This window comes from Muscardinus avellanarius (assembly GCF_963383645.1).
Source record: "Muscardinus avellanarius genome assembly, chromosome: 4".
Lineage (NCBI taxonomy): Eukaryota > Metazoa > Chordata > Mammalia > Rodentia > Gliridae > Muscardinus > Muscardinus avellanarius.
Window position 1 is genome coordinate 75,905,008 of NC_137789.1, and position 19,141 is coordinate 75,924,148.

Sequence of the window (19,141 nt, forward strand, 5' to 3'; positions counted from 1 at the left end):
CAGTCCCAGGTGAAGCTGCTGTGAGTCCACATTCAAAGGCCTAAGAAGCTGGAGACAGATGTCCAAGGGTGATAGAAGCACAAAATCTCTCTCACTCAAAAAGACTGAGCAAATGCAAGCTTCCTCCTTCTTCTGTGTTTTGTTCCATCTAAGCCCATTGCCTATTGCATGGTGCTGCCCACACTCAGAGTGTCTTCCCACACAGTTCGTTGGCCCACATGACAATCGTCTCTGGAAACACTCTACAGGCACAGCCAGAAGTGTACTTTACAAATATCCTAGGTGTCTCTCAGTTCAGTCAAGTTGACAACCAAGGCTCATCCTCAGAGGTTGGGGCACAACAGTGGCATTTTAACATGGGAGTCAGGCACTGGGGAAATTCTCCAACACATTAAAGCCACATAGAACATGAGGGGAAAAAAAAAGTTCTTTAAAGAAAACCAGCTAGGTATGGTGGCATACGTTTGTAATCCCAGGATTTGGAAGGCGGAGACAGGAGGATTGTGGTTCTCCAACAGCCTCAGCTATTTAGTGAGGCCCTTTGCAACTCAGTGAGACCCTGTTTCAAAAATAAAGAATTAAAAAATAGGGCTGGGAGTGTAGCTGGGAGGTAGAATGCCCCTGGGTTCCAGCCCCAGCACCACAGGGGGGAAAAAAAAATACTACCAATAGAAAAGTACCTTGGCAACATTTCCCAGGGAAGCTGAGGGTGAAAGGTACAGAAATGACATTTCACATTAAGACAACCTGTTCTTAAGTTAAATTTTTAAATTATATAGAGTGATGCAATTACTTTAACATTTCCCCTAGGGCTTTGTGCCTATTTTAGTAACAAAAAAAAATCAGATTTTTCCAACTATGCCCCTAAAATCCGCTTTCAAAAGAAAAGAAACTTCTAAAATAGCAGGAGGAAAAAGAGGAAGAGCTTGCCCATATAAGGTGCCAATAACCTCATTTGAAAAGTAATTTCATGTGTTAGAAAGTTAATTCTCTCCTTTTCTGTGTGACAGTTTAACAGGAATCTAATAGAGTTATCTAGCAACGTGAACAAGTTACAATAACAGCTATGAGTATTGGCAAAGTAGGTGTATTTGAGAAGATGCAAACATACTGCTGAGTCCTGGTGTGTGTGTGTGTGTGTGTGTGTGTGTGTGTGTGTGTGTGTGTGTGGTGTTTTCCTTTCCATCATCTTGAGATTCTTGGCAAAGTAGGTGTATTTGAGAAGATGCAAACATACTGCTGAGTCCTGGTGTGTGTGTGTGTGTGTGTGTGTGTGTGTGTGTGTGTGTGTGTGTGTGTGGTGTGTTTTCCTTTCCATCATCTTGAGATTCTTGACAGATCCATCAAATTCTCTCACACTGGGGGACTGCCATAGTGAAGACTTTAGGGTATCTCTTTATTGAATCATGATCTTTGACTTGCTAGTAACCGTCTGCCTGCTTGGAGTGAAAAAATAAGGAAACTAGTTGGTGAGGTGAGTGGAAATGAGGATATGTGACCAGCAGGAAGGGGACCGAACAAGAAGCATAGATGTCGACACAAATTAATGGGTGGGTTTCACAGAAATTGAACTATAACATTATCCTCTAATCAAAATCTTCTGCACTATAATAATTTAATAACTAATGTTTTTGCATACTACAGAAAGTTTTCTCTGGTGTTAAAAGAAAAAATTAAAACAAATCTCATTTTAAAGTTGGCTTTATTTGTGATCCCAGCATCGGGCAATAGTTTGCATTCAGAATGGTTCAGAATATTTCATTCCAGCAGAAAGTTAGGTTTTTTAGCCAAAGAAGAGGAAACCACATACCGAAAACAGAAGTAAGGTAGAGACAGCCCTATTGGTTACAGATCATGTCAGTCTCTTTTGAGTGTGATGTGAGCAGTAGGCTGCTGTCACTGACTAAGACACCTACTTGATATGAGATTAGGTTACAGTCTACTTACACATGGTAGGTTACAGTGCACTGTGTATGGAGAAACTTCTATACCAATTTTAAAATATTGTACAAAGGCAACTTTAGGCCAAAATTAACATTGGCCTGGCTGGGGTTGGCATCATGTTTTCATGCAAATCTGAAAATCTGTGTTTTTTGGACACCTCACCCATGCAGTCATTCTCATTTATTTTTCTACTCTAAATTATAAATTCATTATGTATCGGTTGATTAAAAAGCACTTTACATACTATCTTATCCTTCGTTTCACCTAATAATCGGTCATTTCACTCAATTAATACAAAAGATAGAGAACTGTGTTTTACAAGACAACTCAGTCCGTTTTAGAGCACTAATTGTTTCTGTATTTTTTACATCAGAAATTTTCTCTTTATGATTTACTAGCTGTCATCTCTTGCTCTTCATCCACTAATAATATATCTGATCCCGATTGTTATTGAAATTAACCGTGTGTTCCTGCCTGTCTATAGACCCATGTCCATAACTGTTCCATTCACTCCTCACCTAACTTGGAAGTGATTGAAACAGCTATCATTTCATAATCCTGCTCTATCTGAACAACTTTGTCTCTTTCCCACTATAGGAAAATTGTCTTTATTCTTTTCTTCTGATGGCAGCTCCTCTCAGCCAGCTTCTTTGGATGCTCCTGCCCCTGTCTGCTGGCCTCCACCACTCCCACTTCATTGCCACCTGACTGGCAGGGCAGTGTGTGGTGAGGGTGGCCAGGAGGATCTGCCCCTGGATCCTGGCACCGGCCTGGCCGCTCATAGGCTCTTTGAGCATAAGCCCAGCTGAGACTGAAGCAGCATCATAAAAAAGAAGTCATGGAGATACTTTGGTCCAGATAAATTCTAACCTACATGGCATTTTTTTATTATTTTCCTATTAATATTTTGGTGATTAAATGTTCCAGTAGACACTTTCTGGTGCCTTTAAAAGTTTATTTTTTCCATGTTGAATAGCATCTTTGTCAAGAATTTTATCAAGAAGTAAAATTAAAACTGATTTGTATTCTAGTTTGGATGTTTATTATAGCATATTGGTCAACAAGATCAGTGCTCTTGTTAGGCATGTGGATTAAAAATAGAAGAAGAAAACAAACTTTGGGCAAATCATGAAACAAATAATTAAAGGAATTATTTTCTGAGGTTTCTAGGCAGTTTTGAAAGTCTTATTCTGCAAAAGCATTTGGTTCTGAAAAATAACAAGATATTATTTTCTTTTCTTTTTTTTTTTTTTTTTTTTTGCGGAACTGGGGATGGAACCTAGGAGCATTCTACCTCCGAGCTACACTGCCAGCACTATTTTTTATTCTTTATTTTTGAAACAGGGTCTCACTGAGTTGCAAAGAGCCTCACTAAGTAGCTGTGAGGCTGTCTGTGAACCATGATCCTCCGTTCTCAGCCTCCAGAATGCTGGGATTACAAGTGCGCACCACCATGCCTGGCTTGTTAACATCTTTGACAAGAGAAGAGTTTCTATAGACAATGAAATAAGCAATCTAAATGAAAGCAACATTTCATTATTTTTTAAGTAAACAATAAGTTGAGAATCATTATAAAATATTCTACCAGGCATATGTTCAGTCCAGTGAAACCAGAACCTTCCTTCTAGTCTCTAGAGAGAAACTGGAAGTTGATCCGTGACGAAGGTCTTGCAGTGATGGATAAAGCCAAAGGCCTCTTCCTGCCTGAAGATGAAAATCTGAGGGAGAAAGGTGACTGGAGCCAGTTTACACTCTGGCAACAAGGTGAGCTCCTGACTTCTAGATTGTTCTCTGCAGCCAATGATCTGACATCAAGGAACAAGAGTCTTCTAGTGATATTCCCAGAGCTGGGGTTCCTGGACTTAGAGGAAACTGTTCAGAGAAACCTAGTTTTGAAAAGCTATATCTGAGCATTTATTTGTAGGTGAACGTGCTTGTATATATGTGTGTGTTTGGTAACTTGTGTGTATTTGGTAAGTAAGTAATATCTTAATATTTCCTAGTCTTTCCTGTTAAATATGTTACTTACAGTAACCCTACTATGTATAGGTATAACTTAAAAGTCCACCAACTGCCTTTTGATGTCTTAGAAAGGAAAATTCTCTAATGTATATGATGTACATTGGCAAACATATCAAAGTCAATCACTATGCCAAACATGAGAAGGAAGGAGGGGGAGGGAATGGGGTGAGGATGGATAAGGGATAATTGGGTGATGTGCGCATATATGCTTCTACCATCTTGTACTCCATTAAGATGTACAAATACAGCCAGGCATGGTGGCCCACGCTTGTGATCCCAGTATTTGGGAGACTGAGACAGGAGGATCTGGGTTCATGGACAGCCTTAGCCACTTAGTGAGGCCCTTTGCAACTCAGTGAGACCCTGTTTCAAAATAAAGAATAAAAAATAGGGCTAGGGATATAGATCAAAGGTAAAATGTTCCTGGGTTCCATCTCAAGTACCTCCCCCCCAAAAAAAGATGTACAAATACAATGCACCAATAAAAAAAAAAATTTTTTTTAAAGAAAGGAGCATACCTAAGATTAATTTTCTCTACAAATGTAGATGATACTACAAGTCAAAATAATTTCTCCATGAGTGAGCGATGGTGCAAACAGCAACACATGAGTTATAAGACAGTAACTCTGAGCTCTTTGGAAATAGCTCAACTTCATATTTCTTTGTTTTGTTTTGTTTTGTTTTGGGTACAGGGGATTGAACCCAGGGACAGTCTACCTCTGCACTACACCTCAAACACAATTTTTATTTTTTGTTTTGAAACAGGGTCTCACAAAGTTGCAGAGAGCCTCACTAAGTTGTTGAGGCTGGCTGAGAAATTGTGATCCTCCTATCTCAGCCTCCCATCAACTTTATATTTATTGAGCTTAACCCACATCCAGGCACACTGGTGGATCTCCAATCTGTGTGGCAAATGAATCAAATATGTTAACATAAGATATGTTTAAAATGAGGAACATTTAACAAATTTGAGGTTCTTTCCAGTTGCCTCGAAACACTAACTTTTGTCAACAGTAGCTATATCAAAGTAAATCCATTTTAATGACCACACAGCTATACAATGAAAAAGACATTAAATTCCATTTAAAAATAGTGTTTTGATAACCCTGTGATATAGTCCCAGAAATGCTACCTTTTTGGGTTAAGTATAAAAAGATCTTTTCTTTCTTAGAGAATATATTAGTTTCCTGTGGCCACTAAAACAGTTTACCAAAAACATTCTGACTTGGCTTGCATCTCTTGTCTTCAAAGCCGGCAATAGCCTTCCAAGTTTTTTTTATCCTGTATCACTCTAATTCTTCTTGCCTCTTCCACATATAAGGACTCTGTGATTACAGTGGGCCCCTACAGTTGGTCCAGGCTAATCTTATAAGAGCAGCTCATTGGAAATCTCAATGTCAACTGTAACCTTAATTCCTCTTTACCAGGTAACATAACATATTTACAGGTTCCCGGGATTATCATGTGAACATCTTTGGGCCAGGCCATTATTCTGCATATCATAGGGGCAAAATTAAGTATTTAACATGCACCTTGCCCAGTAGACACCCTTAGTCTAATAATCCAACATCGCGTGGAGAGTTCAGTTCCTGCTCTTCCAGGCACTGTCTGTTAGAGAAAGACAACGTTGTCCTCATGTTTCCTTAGCCTGTGCCATCCTACAGGGATGACTTAAAGCTTTACTGTAATTTCTTTGGGGATTGTTTGGCTTTTGTTTTGTTGTTGTTCTCAGGCTGTTTTCTGGGGACTCAAATGGTCCTCAGCCTCCCTCAGCCGGGGACTACAGGTCTGTGAAATGGTGCCCAGCTAGTGATTAGTTTCTAACAGTGGTTTTCCTCATTTATTCCTTCCTTTAGGAAGAAAAAATGAAAATGCCTGTAAAGGAGCTCCTAGAACCTGTGCTTTGCTAGAAAAGTTCCCGGAGACAACAGGATGCAGGAGAGGACAGGTGCCGAGAATGCTTTAGTTAGGGGAGAGAGCAGTTTGTCGTTATGAGCGCGCGAGCCGGCCTCTACAGAGAAACGACCATTTCCTTTGGTCCAGTGAATGCTTCTTTTTCATCTACTTTTTAATGAAACTTAATTTCACGTAATTGGGGGTGGAAGTGTTCAGTGTTGATCACTTTGTGGAAAATGGGAGCATGTATTTTTAGTTCCTTTGCAAAGAAATAAGATGTGAGTATAAATTCTGAGTCTTACAAAAGCTCTTATCCAACCTGACTAATTCTGTACTGTCACTTTAATTTAGTGATTCCTTCACACATTGACAAATGGTTGATCCAGTGTCCTATTTTTGCGCAGATCAAATATTCCATCATGCACCCTGGAACGCATGTGTGGCCGCACACGGGACCCACAAACTGCAGGCTTCGAATGCACCTGGGCCTGGTGATCCCCAAGGAAGGCTGCAAGATCCGGTGTGCCAATGACACTAAGTATGTTTCCTTCCGCATTTCCTCACTTGTCCATCACCTCTGAGGCCGGGTGTTCCTCACATCCAGCTGGATCCTCTCTTTCCTTGTAGCTGCAGCAGACCACAGCAAGGTGATATCAACCCACACTCCAGCCTGTTCCCCTTCTGCGTGCTCCCTGACGGCCTGGAGAGGCTGCCCAGTAGACCCTCCTTGGCTGTGTCTCCCCAGAGCACCCATCGCGCTGCTGAGTCTCCTGTGTCTCTAAGTAGACAATCTTGTATTCAGAGTCAGCTCACATTGAGCCCCGATCACCCTACTCATTGTGCTTATGACTCTACAGCTAAATTATTCATACATACAGGAAGTCCCACTTCCTGAAGAAAATACCTCGTGATGTTTAGATTTTGCTCTAGAGACAGAGTGGTGCGATAGAAGCCGGCTGCCTTTTTCGAATTACAGCTCTGCCACCGAATCCTGTGTAACCTTGGCCGGTTACTTAATCCCTTGCATCTTAGCCTCCTTGCTTATAAAATTGTCAGTGATAATATCTCCTTCACAGGGTTGTTGTATGGATTAAGTGGAATAATACCTATGAGGCACTTAATCCATGTGCCGACATCAGCAGGGATGCTGTGCATGTTAGGTCTCCTCCCCATCTCTTTTCTTTTCTGAACCACAGCAGGTTTGTTCATGACCTTGTGCACAGGCCACACTCGCTCTGAGTGCTGTTCCTATTCTAACTCTCGTGTCCCATGAAAATCCCATCTCTTCACCTACCCAAAGTAAGCCTATTACTAAGATCTAATTTAGTTCCATAAAAAAAGAACCTGTCTTCTGACGTCTTAGAATGTGCATAGTGTATCTCCTTACTGGTGCTACTATCAGCCATTGCCTTCTATTAATTAATATATATTAACCTTTTCTCTGTAATGATCTGTAAGTTTCTAGAGATCAGAAACCATGTTTTTATCTTTTTAGATATTTCCCATTGCCATTAGCAGAGGGTGGGATGGAGGGCAACTATCCAGAGTTACTCATCTGGTCATTGGCAGATACCTGCCCTAGGCTCAGCTAGCAGCCCAAGGTGCCACTGTGGCGAGTGCAGAGGTAAATCAGATGGGCCTTTGCCCTCCAGACATCCTCCGACAGGGGAAGTAATAGAAGCTCAAAGGCCATGTGAGCCATTAGAGAAGAACAAATACAAACTTTGCACATGGGTCAGTGGGCAAGGAACTCACTCACATTTGAGGTTTGAGAATTTTGACAGAAGTAAACTTTACAGACAAGAGGGATTTGGACACTGAAAGCTGAGAGAGAAGGATATTACAGAATAGCACTGAATTCAAACATTACAGGCCCAGTAGAAGGAATATTGAGTGGTTTAGCAACCAGTAGTGGAGGGCACATAAAGAGTGAGGAGAGTGGAGGAGTGCTTTAGGCGCTAACTCACAGAAGGCTTGAACAACAAATTAATGGGCTCCAACCTCTGTTTGGAACTTATTGTGGACACTAAGTCCATCAAAGGAGATGGAAGCAATAACCAATGGGCTGCCAGTGTGATACACCCGCGTGGCAAGGACAGCCAGACTCAGGGTGTTGGAGAGAAGTGGGGAGCAAAGAGCAGATACGGGAGATGCCAGGTGCGTCCACTCCAGTGAATCCTGAATGTGTAGTCAAGGGCCCAGGAGTCCAATATGATACTGCAGTTTCACTCTCTGGTCAGGGAAGGTCGGCGATGCCTTAACATTAGTGGGAATCTGGGAGGTGTTACAGTTTGGACATGAAGTGCCCCTCAAAGGCATGTGTTAAAGACTCGGTCCCCATTGTGTCAGGCAGTGTTCCAGGGGTGCTCAGAGGTGCGGCTCTTGGAAAGAGACTGGATCATGAAAGCTCTGACCTTATCAATGGATTAATCCATCAGTGGTGGAAAGTATAAGCGGTGGAGCCTAGTTGGAGGTCGCTGAGAGGTCCCCTGGAAGGGTTTCTCTGGCCCCCCTTTCCATGCCATGAGCTGGGCAGCTTTCCCCTACCGTGATATTCTGCCTCCCCTTAGGTTTCAAAGCAACAGAGCCAACCAACCAAGTACTGAAACTGTGAACCAAGATAAATCTTTCCTTCTTTATTTTGGTCACAGAAATGAAAGCTGAATAGCACAGGAGGCATGGAGTGAGTTCAGCATTTGTACATATTTTATGTAAGTTCTTGTCGGGACACAGAAGTAGAATTATCCAGGACAGAAGTTGCCTGGAAACATGCCTGGCCAGTGGGGAAAATCCAGTCTAGAGCTAAAAATTTGAGGGGCAGGCTTATCCAGAGCTTCTAGAAGATGCTTGAGAAGAACTATTGAGTAATGACCAAAAAAAAAAAAAAAAACTATGAAAACATCTTGGCAATTTTAGGGGATTCAGTTTGGGTCTCGTCTGCAGGGTCTCTGCCAAAGGTGAGAGGGACAGGGACGTGGAGAAGATGAGGGAGGGAGGCAGAGATGGACAGACCATATCCTTGGAGCTCAAATAAAAGCAAAAGACAATGACACAGAAAACACCAGACCTTTCTAAGTACTTCTCAGGGTTGTAAAACTCATCTGCTCACTTTGTTCCCTCTCTCCCTCTTTTATTCTCCCTCCCTTTCAACCTATTATCTCTTCCTTTATCTTATCCTTCTCCCCTTCCCACTTTTCTCCTCCCTCCCTCCCTCTTTCTTTCTCTCCTTTTTCTTCTTTCTTTCTTCCTTTCTTTTTTCTTTCTCTCTTTCTCTTTTCTATTGAAGATTATACCCAGGGGCATTCTACCTCTGAGCCACAACCCTAGCCCTATTTTTTTTTAATTTGGAAAAAGGGTCTCCCCAAGTTGCTGAGGTTGACTTTAAACCTGCAATCCTCCTGTCAGCCTGCCAAATACTGAGATTACAAGTGTTTGCCACCGCCGGGCATGGTAGCACACGCTTGTAATCTCCGCGCTTGGGAGGCAGAGACAGGAGGATTGCGCAGGTTCGAAGCCAGCCTCGCGGCTTAAGAGACCCTGTTTCAAAAAATGTATATATATATAATAGGTCTGGGAGTGTAGCCTGGAGGTAGAAGGGTTTCCAGGAACCCCAGCACCACAAAAAGAAAGTGTTTGCCACCATACCACCTGCCTTTCTTCCTTCCATCTCATGCCCATTTTTCTTGTAAATACTTAGAGCAAAATCTCTAGATAAAGATTCTTTAAGCTCAGGTGGGTAGAGATAAAGCATGGAATTGCCCCCAGTCTTTGGTGGCCTCAAACAGAAGGGGAACCCCTGGTGGGAAGATTGGATGTGGCAGAAAAAAAGCAGTTGAGCAGGCAGATGCTCTTGAGGCGCTAAGGAGAAATCACCAGAGCACAGCACACTGGAAACCTGGTCCAGCAGCACAGCTCTAGGTGCATTCCCCACAAGGGCCCTAGCGAGCACCTGTGACCACACCTGATCATCAAAATCACTGCCAGCCCCTCCCCTGAAGTTTAAAATACTTTGGGGTTAATGTCTTCCCCAACAGCAGACCCACAGCTCACCCAAGGGGAATCTTGAATTAGAACATTAGATCAGAGCCCCTGAGTTTTTGCTGAAATAAAAATATAACATATTTCATGTGACAGTAAGGAAGGAGCTGCTGATGACAATTTGCAGATGGTGTGTTTTATAATTTCACATGATTATTAAAAATTACTTGCCACTCATATACTTATTATGTGGCCAGGGAAGCAATTTTTTTAGGGCTACAAACACTCCATATTCTCTCATCCCTGAAAAGCCTACGAGCACCAACACCCTGTGTCTCATCAATACTGAGGTCAACCGTCCTTCATGTCTCTCCTCTTGCACTTGCTCTATACCATAGTTAGCAATAGAACCTTCTGTTATCACAAGAACCTGGGGACGGGAGAGAATGATCCCGTGAAGTAGAACCGCGCTAACCCTAGCTGATTGCACCACTGGAGTTCCCATTATCACCCCTAATCATCCTTAACACAGTGGTGGTTGGGATGAGCTTAGTACTCCATTATAAAAATAGTGCCTTTCATAAGATAAATGGGTCAATTAAAGTGCTGTACATTGCATTTAGTGAAAATACTTAAATACTTATCTGAATAGTAGATAGTCACTTTATAAACTCTGGGAACAGAAGTTTCATGAAATTCAGAAGTTTTATACTATGATTATAGAAATATTACTAGCATGGAAGGAGAAGCACACGTATCAAGACTTCCTCCTGCCTGGCAATGAGAAGTAATTTTAAGAGCATCTCACCTTCTCAAAGAGTAGGATACCTATAGTGATTTATATACCATGGTTCTCAGGTATTCAAAACCAGATTTATATTTTTCTAGGGCCATGAGAATGCTGCATTTGTTCTTTAAATATTCTATCACCACAAACCGTAGTGCAGCTCTCTTTGATAATGAGCTTGCACGTATGTCGTCTTTATAAGTAAAATGATCACCTTAAGTTAATAAATGCCTTCTGATTGCAAAACTGATACGTGTCCCTTGTACATAATTTATAAAACACAGAGAAGCACAATAAAAAGTATTATTTTTATACCAATACCCAAAGATATCACCCAATTGCTTGTCAGTGCCTATAGGATGATGATAATCCTAGTAGTATGTTTCATTCAGCATCCTCACTACTGTGACCAAAAATATCTGACAACTACAATTTAGAGGAAGTAAGATGTATTTGCTCACAATTCTGGGAGTTACCAAGTTTTCAGTCCATGTTAGGCTGGGTCACATCTGCAGAGCTCAGAACATGGTTGTGGGAAGCAGAGAGTAAGGAGAAGAGGGGACATTTCTACAGTCCCCACAGCTGTAGCCCAGTGACCCACTTTAGCCACACCCTACCTGCTTATCTTACCACCCAGGGAATCCACTAATCCATTAATGGATTTATCCACTGATAAGATTAGAATCATCATAATTCAATCATCTTGTCTGAACATTTTGCATTATCAGTACATGAGCTCTTCCAGGGGACATTCTCTATCCAAGGTATGACATAATATATACTGTGCTGGTAATATAGATGTACCTAGCTCGGTTCTGTTGATTCTACATACATTAATTCATTAATCCCAACCACCCCATGTAATTAAGATTACTAAAATCCCCATTTTATAACTGAGGAGACTGAGAAATAGAGTGTAAGTTTTACCCAAAGTTCATACTTGTATTAGTTTTTTACAGCTGTTGTACCAAATTACCACAGACTGGCGACAGAGTTGGTTCCTACTGGAAGCTTCATGGGATCATTCTCACCCTGTTCCCAGGTTCTTGTGATAAATGGTAGTCATTGGCTTGTGGACACATTGCTCTGGTCTCTGCCTCTATACTCAACTTCTCCATGTGTCTCTTCTCTTTTTTTGGTAAGGATACTTATCATTGATTTTAGAGGCCACCCTAGTCTAAGATGAATGATCTCATCTCAAAGGCCATTTCAAACTTAGGTTCTGGGGTGATATGTCATAAGTGGAGAAAGGCGGGCATTCAGCCCACTACAATATTAGAAACTATTCCAGGCTTTTTAGCTTAAAAGTCTTTGTTCCTAGGCACAATGTCACAGCCTTGCTATATATAGGTTTTGAGTTTGGGGGGATTTTGGTGTTATTGTTTACAAAATAGGGTCATGCTGTCCTTTCAAAGGGATAATTTTGAATACTGGTTTTTGTTGCTAGACAATCAGATAACAAGTAGAGAAAGCATCCAGGGAGTCTCCACTTTGGTGTCTGTGGTTTGTGTCACCCTGGGCAGGCCATGATTTATGGACCATAAGATGAGCTTGTTAGCAACTTTGATCCAGAGTTGAATAAACTTAAGCCAGTGTCTAAATGTGCCACCAGCAGCTGGAAATTGTTGCCCTACAGAGTGGCTGAGTTGTGTGGGCTTTTGTGATTATGAAGAAGAATGCATTCTTCTGAGCTTCTAGGAGGCCCTTCCAAAGTACGCCAGACCTGCACTAGGAGAGTGGTCTGTGATCTCACACCCCTCCAAGAGACTTGGCATTCATGCCTGTAATTGCATGAACATTGGACAAGACTGACAGGCCGCCAGGAAGGCACATGTTGTCATTTGTGTCACTGAGTGACAGGTGGAGGAAGTAAGTCGGCAATCAGTCATTTAATTTTCCTCTCTGTTGCTATAGAAATAATGGCCTTTCCCCACATACTCCAAACATTTGAGAACATATATTTTCATTAATGTTTCAAGGCTTCAATCAGGAAGATTATTAGAAATCATACTCGAAAAAGTTAACAGTTAAGAAAACCTCAGTTGTTTGAATCAACCACTAATTGCTCAGACAATATTTATTTTGTTCTGTTGGCACAGAGTGAGAAGATAAACTAAGTCTTACAAAGTTTTCAAATCACATTATAGAAGCTATGAATTATGAAATCATTTAGAACCAAGTTGTTTTACCCCATGATTTTTGCTACTTTCCTTGAAATCATAGATCTTCTCTCCCACAAGATTAGTCTGTCTTTTACCTGTGTGTAATGTGATCTTACCCTAGGTCACCACTGTAGCAGCCCATCTGAAACAGTAGAACATAAAGAGCATGTTTTTTTTTAACTGAATGTAATGTTTTCCTGAATGGTTGCTTATTATTTGATAATTACATGTGGTCCTCTTTTTTCCTGCATTTGCATTTGAGCAACTTGAGTTAAACATATCGACCCAGAGTGTAAGCCCCATCTCTTTTTAGCAAGGTGGATGTTACATGTATCCTACACACAACTATGCATATCTACACTTTCACAGGGAATAGAAATTCCTACACTGAAAGTGAATTGTGCTCTGAACCTTTGTTGAAGTACCTTAAGAGGTTGGAGTCCATTTTCTTATGGCAGTAGTAAATGATGTGAAGGCTCTTGGGCCAGGCCCCAAACGTTTTTGTTTTTGTTTTTGTTTTGTTTTGTTTTGGTGGTCCTGGGGTTCCTGGAAACCCTTCTACCTCCGGGCTACACTGCCAGACCTATTTTTATATTTTTATTTGGAAACACGGTTTCTTAAGCCAGAGAGGCTGGCTCCGAACCAGCGTGATCCTCCTGTCTCTGCCTCCCAAGCGTGGGGATTACAAGCGTGTGCCACCACGCCCGGCCCCAAACGTTTTTTAACTCATGATCATTCTTAATATGGCTCTGGAATGAGTGACTGTGTATAATAATGTTTCTTTTTTTTTTTTTCTTGGTGGTACTGGGGTTCCTGGAAACCCTTCTACCTCCCAGCTACACTTTCAGTCCTATTTTATACTTTTATTTGGAAACAGGGTCTCTTAAGCCAGCACGGCTGGCTTCGAACCTGCGTGATCCTCCTGTCTCCACCTCCTGAGCGCGGGAATTACAAGCGTGCGCCACCACACCCTGTTTCTATGGGAAAAAAATACATTCCGAGGTTTTACTTAGCAGATTTTAAGCAGTATGCATATTCATAAAGACAGATGGGGAGCATCAAAGTCACACAACCTAGGTTTAAATCCTTGCTTTTCCCTCTTGCTAAGTGTAACTGTAGACAACTTCTACTGCCTCATTAAACCTCAATCCCCCTATCTGTAAAATGGAAAGAAAAACTGTGGTTCTGAGTATTGGAGCAGCTGATCTGAATGCACTCAGAACTATATTTACTAAATACTGTGTTAAATGCATTCAGTATATTTTAATTTTTATTACCCTGTTATCTGGCTGCTGCAGAAATAGAGACGTCTGTCTTTTACATTCCAGGGAATGAGACCAAGCACACTTGCAACACTGGAACTGGGTGTTGCCATCTGGAGTGTGACTGTCTGAGATGAGAATGATCTTAAAGGAGATGGGGAAGAGGGATTTGCCCAGAAGGGACAGAGACAGGGCTAAGCCAGGTGGTGTCTAGGGCTATTACAGAGTTTGCAGGAAAAAGAGGTTCTGTATGAAGTTAGCCATATTGTAATGGATATTTGTTTATTTTTACTTACTTACCTACTTATTTATTTATTTATTTTTCTATGCTGAGAATCATCTTCAGAGCTTTGTACATGCTATGTGTGCATTCTGCCACCAAGATATATCCCCAGGTCTCCAATATTTTGACATTAAACAAAATGGCATATACTCCATTCATGTCTCAGATGAAAGTTTGTTAAATGTATGCTGCGAACTGTAATTTAAAGAATGAAGTCATAGTCAAGACTTTGGCTCAGAGAATTAAGAGAACTTTAGTGCTGAATGAAGCCTTAGAGGATATCTTGTCTGCCTCCAATGGAGAAACTCAGGCCCACAGCTGAAATGCTTTGCCACTCAGATGTCTAGTTATCGAGAGCCAGAGTGAGAACACAGGTGTCCTAGCTTCCAGAAAAAGAGGTGGGGGGGAGGGAGAAAGATGAAGAGACTTCTGTGTATTGGGGAGTGGGAGGAGGATCCGATTTAGTCACAGCATGTGCAGGGTTTCCAGTGGAGTCAGAACTGGGGAACTTCAGTAGATCGAATTAAGAAGAGCTGTGTTGGTTTTCTGATCCCTGAGCTCTTGGCCTTTTCACTCAGCCTGTTTAAATAGCTTGTAGGCAGCCAGGCGTGGTGCTGCACACTTGTAATCCCAGTACTTGGGAGACTGAGACAGGAGGATCACAGGTTCGTAGACAGCCTCAGCTGCTTAGAGAGGCCCTCTACAACCTAATGAGACCTTGTTTTAAAATAAAGAATAAAATAGGGCTGGGAGTGTAGCTCAGAGGTAGAATGCCCCTGGGTTCAATCCCAGTAACACACACACACACACACACACACACACACACACACACACATACCTGTAGGCCACCTCGGCTTGGTGTTTACAGGTACTTTGAATATGCCCCAGAACAGTGATCTTTAGCAAAAGTGTCAGTCTGTCATGAAGCAAGCCCAGGGACTTTCTGCCTCTTTTGTAGACTCCGCCCTCACCAAGAGAGTGGGCTTGTCTCCAGTGCTTTTCTCTGAACATTTTGGCCACGGTAGTGCCTTCAGAGCTTTTAGGTGGAAGACTCTGCAGGCACCTAGTGTTATTCCAGGCTTATTAGTACTAATGGTAATTCTAGGACAAAATTGTAGCTATTAAGTATGCCCTGCCATGATTGTATCATTATTATCAATTATAATAATTTGAGAAACTGAGAAATTATGTAATATTGCTTTATCTTGTAACCAGTTATTTTGGCTTAATGACAAGACATTCTAGCGTGAGTTGGAGCAACCATCCAGCCCCTGCAGCCCCAGTCCTGGCTTTTTGAGCCCTTAGAGAAGGGCTTGGGACCACCTCCAGGATGACCTCTCTGAAGTTTACCCTGAGATGCTCTGATCTTTTAGTTCTTCCCACATTATGAGCTGATTGTAATTTTCATCTTTGGTGGAGCTTTACTCACAAAGCAAAGGGTCTGGAAATGCCTTTTTTTTTTTTCTTACATCATAATGAGCCTTTGGCTTTCATTCAGAAGAGAACTACAGACCTTTGACATCTTGATGCCTCTTTCTGTTGTATATACTAGTGTGACCCTGGAGTCACTGGGGTCTGGACAACAAGGCTCTGATGCCCTTGCTTTTTTACACCTTTTAGGTTAATTGTAGATTCACTTATAGTCATTCTGTCTCTCAAAACTAATTTAAAGGCACCATTTTTTTTAAGTATTCAGAAGGAATCTACATTGAAGAATCTGCATTAAGTAAGTATGTTTGCTGTTTTCTAGGTAAATGTATAAAAGAAAAGGACAAATATAAGTCTAAGAGGACATACTTCCTCCTAATTTTTTTTTTTTTTTTTTTGGTGCTGAAGGTTGAACCCAAGGCCATTCTATCTCCAGGAAGCTACACCCCCAGGAGCACTATTTAATTTTTTATTTTGAAACAGGGTCTTACTAAGTTGCTGAGGCTAGCCTTAAACCCTCAATACTCCTGTCTCAGCCTCCCACATACTAAAATTACAGGTATGTGCCACCATGACCAGCTCTCCCCATAAAATTTTATGGCCCTAATATTAAGTGGCTTAACAATCCTTTATGTAAAATAAATAGTTAATTAATGATTTACAAAAATCCATATTTGACTTAATATCTGAAAAGCCATAAGCCAGTGGTTCTTACTTCCACTCCTGTATACAATTGTCTTTCATGTGTTACTCACATGTTCTGGTGCTAATAGTCTTTCCCAATTCACAGGGAATTTAAGTAAGAGAATTAAATGCTTAATGTTTTTAAATATTTCTAAATCTGTGATTTTGTTACACCTATCAGAACCTAGTATGAAAAATATCCTTCAGTGCAACCTAGAATTCTCTATTTTGTTATTTTAATTACTTTGAGTATTTTAAGTTGATTTCAGATCCTCTGCCACCGAAGAAATTTTGAGAATCACTTGTCATTGCTGCATAAAGTGTAGTTCATAAATTATGTAGATTCTTGATGTTTCCTTGGAAGTTTTCAGTTTTCTCAAATGAAGGCTGGTTACATAAGAAGTGATGTCCACATAATTAATTTTTGGTAAATTAGATTATTTCCCAAAATTTTACCTTTGTATTTTATTATTTTTCTTTATTTTCTTTCCTATTTTATAATCTCTACCATTAATTAAATTTCCACTATATATTCAACTACAAGCTAATTTCCAATCAATTATTCAGATAAAAATACAAAGACTCTAATATGCTAAGTACAGATAGATCCACTTTAACAATGGTTCAATTTGCAGGGTTTTTTTGTTTTTGTTTTTGTTTTTTTTTTAAGAGGGAGTAGGGATTGATGGAGAATGAACCCAGGGGCATTCTACCTCTAAGCTATACCTCCAGTCCTATTGTATTTTTTTATTTGGAAACAGGATTTCCTTAGGTTGCAGAGGGCCTCATTAAATGACTGAGGCTGGCTGCGAACCTGCAATTCTTCTTTCTCAGCCTCCCAAGCACTGGGATGACAAGCATGTGCCATCACACCTGCCTTAGAAACTGCAATTTGAATTTTGAAATTTGATCATCTTCTGGGCGCACAATGCAGTTGTCTCTGGTGCAGCAGGGCCAGGGCAGCAAGCTGCAGCCCTCAGTCAGCCACCAGATCACAGGGGAAACAGCCAACAGCCTACAGTGTACTGTGCTGCCAGTGTTTCTGAGATATAGGCATTCAGTAAAGAGCGTGAGATAGTCAACATTGTGTTTTATTTATTTGTTTAGAGACAGAAGCTCACTAAGTTGATCAGGGTGGCCTCTAACTTGGAATCCTCTGTGTTAGTCTCTTAAGTAACTGGAATCATAGTTTCATTGTTCCTAGATAAACTTTGTTATAAAATAGGCTTTGTGTTAGTTAATTTTGCCTACCTATACACTAATGTAGGTGTTCAGAGCACATTTAATGTAAGCAAGGGTGCACTATGTTTGTTAAGTTAGATGTATTAAATGTATTTACCATTTGCGATCTTTTCAGTTCAGTTGGTTTCAGGGTGTGATCCCATAAGAAGTCAAGAAGCATCAGTAACTCACCCCAGGTCAGAGAATTAATCATTGCTGGAGCCAAGAGGTTTGAGTCAGCCTCCACTGGAAGGCCAAAGGCCGTGGCTTCCCCACAGCGTTCCACTGCCTCTCCCCATTTTTCTTATTCAAATGTAATAAAATGCGCACTAACCACCCACTACTGTTAAGTGGTGGCATTAAAGTTTATTCACATTGTGCAGTGGTCACTACCATCCATCGCTTGTCACACTGTCCACTCCTCCCCCAGCCCCTGGTGGCTCCTGGTCACTTTCTGTCTCCAGTGTAGGACCTCAGATAAGTGGAACTGCACAGAATCTGTCCACTTGTGACTCGCTTATGTCATTTAACATAACAGCCTCAAGATTTATCCACAGTGTGGCATACATCAGAATTCCCTTCCTTTTAAAGGTAGAATTCCCTTTCCTTCTAATATGGTGTATGCATACACCACATTTTGTTTATGCCGTGACTCATGGATGGACACTTGGGTTTCTTCTGCCTTTCAGCTTTCATGACAGTGCTTCTGTGAACAGGGGTGCTACCTTCTCTTTTGAGCTCACATCCCCTTTTCTTCTGCCCGTATTGACGTCTTGTCTGTGGCACACACTAACATTGATTACCCTCTGACCACACTAAGACCAAAAAATGACTGCCTAACTCTTCAAGCTGTGGACCATTTCTCTTTTGGGGGGCAGAGGCCAGGTTTTAGGGGTTTTCTTTTCTTTTGTTAGTGTCTCCTTTCAAGTTCAGTTTTACATATTATTGAATCCCTATTCTGCCATTTGCTCCAGAGTCTGAATTTCTGCCCTTTGTTTACCTTGGATGGAACGCTAATGGAACTCTAAAATACACAGAGGAATTGTGTCAAACAGACAAGCAACGTAAACCGCAGGCTAGGGGTATGAGAGTATATTGTCAAAGTGGGGGATGGACAGGTGGGTAGCAGAAGTAGAGGTTTGGTTCCCAACTTCAGTGAACTTTTAACTTGTAAATAGTAGTTTGTTTATCAGTTATTGAAATAACTTGGAACTTTTATTGTCATATTTCTTCAATGTGTCTATTATTCTCTGCTAGAATTATTTTATCTCCCTTCCCATAGCCCTACTCTAGGACATCTGGCAATGACTATAAATCTTTCTGCTTGTCACAATTGATGTGGACATGGTACCACCATCTAGTGGGTGGAGGCCAGGATGTTTTTAAACATCTTAACTGCACAAGACAACAGAGAATAATTTGGTCCCCATGTCAGAAGTGCTGTGGTTAAAAACGCTGCAGTATCTAGTATCAG

The 19,141-nt window shown here is 41.2% G+C and overlaps 1 protein-coding gene across 4 annotated transcripts in view; it reads left to right on the forward strand.

Moving 5' to 3' along the window:
• Positions 1-19,141, forward strand: part of ASPH (aspartate beta-hydroxylase) — a gene marked incomplete at both ends in the record, with an annotated part of 234,514 nt that overhangs the window by 214,074 nt on the left and 1,299 nt on the right. For all 4 annotated transcript variants that reach the window (XM_080693660.1, XM_080693661.1, XM_080693662.1 and 1 more), the window contains 3 exons: positions 3,573-3,708; positions 5,823-5,914; positions 6,267-6,400. In XM_080693660.1, coding sequence (XP_080549786.1) covers positions 3,573-3,708; positions 5,823-5,914; positions 6,267-6,400 — 362 coding nt within the window. The remainder of the gene's footprint in view (positions 1-3,572; positions 3,709-5,822; positions 5,915-6,266; positions 6,401-19,141) is intronic.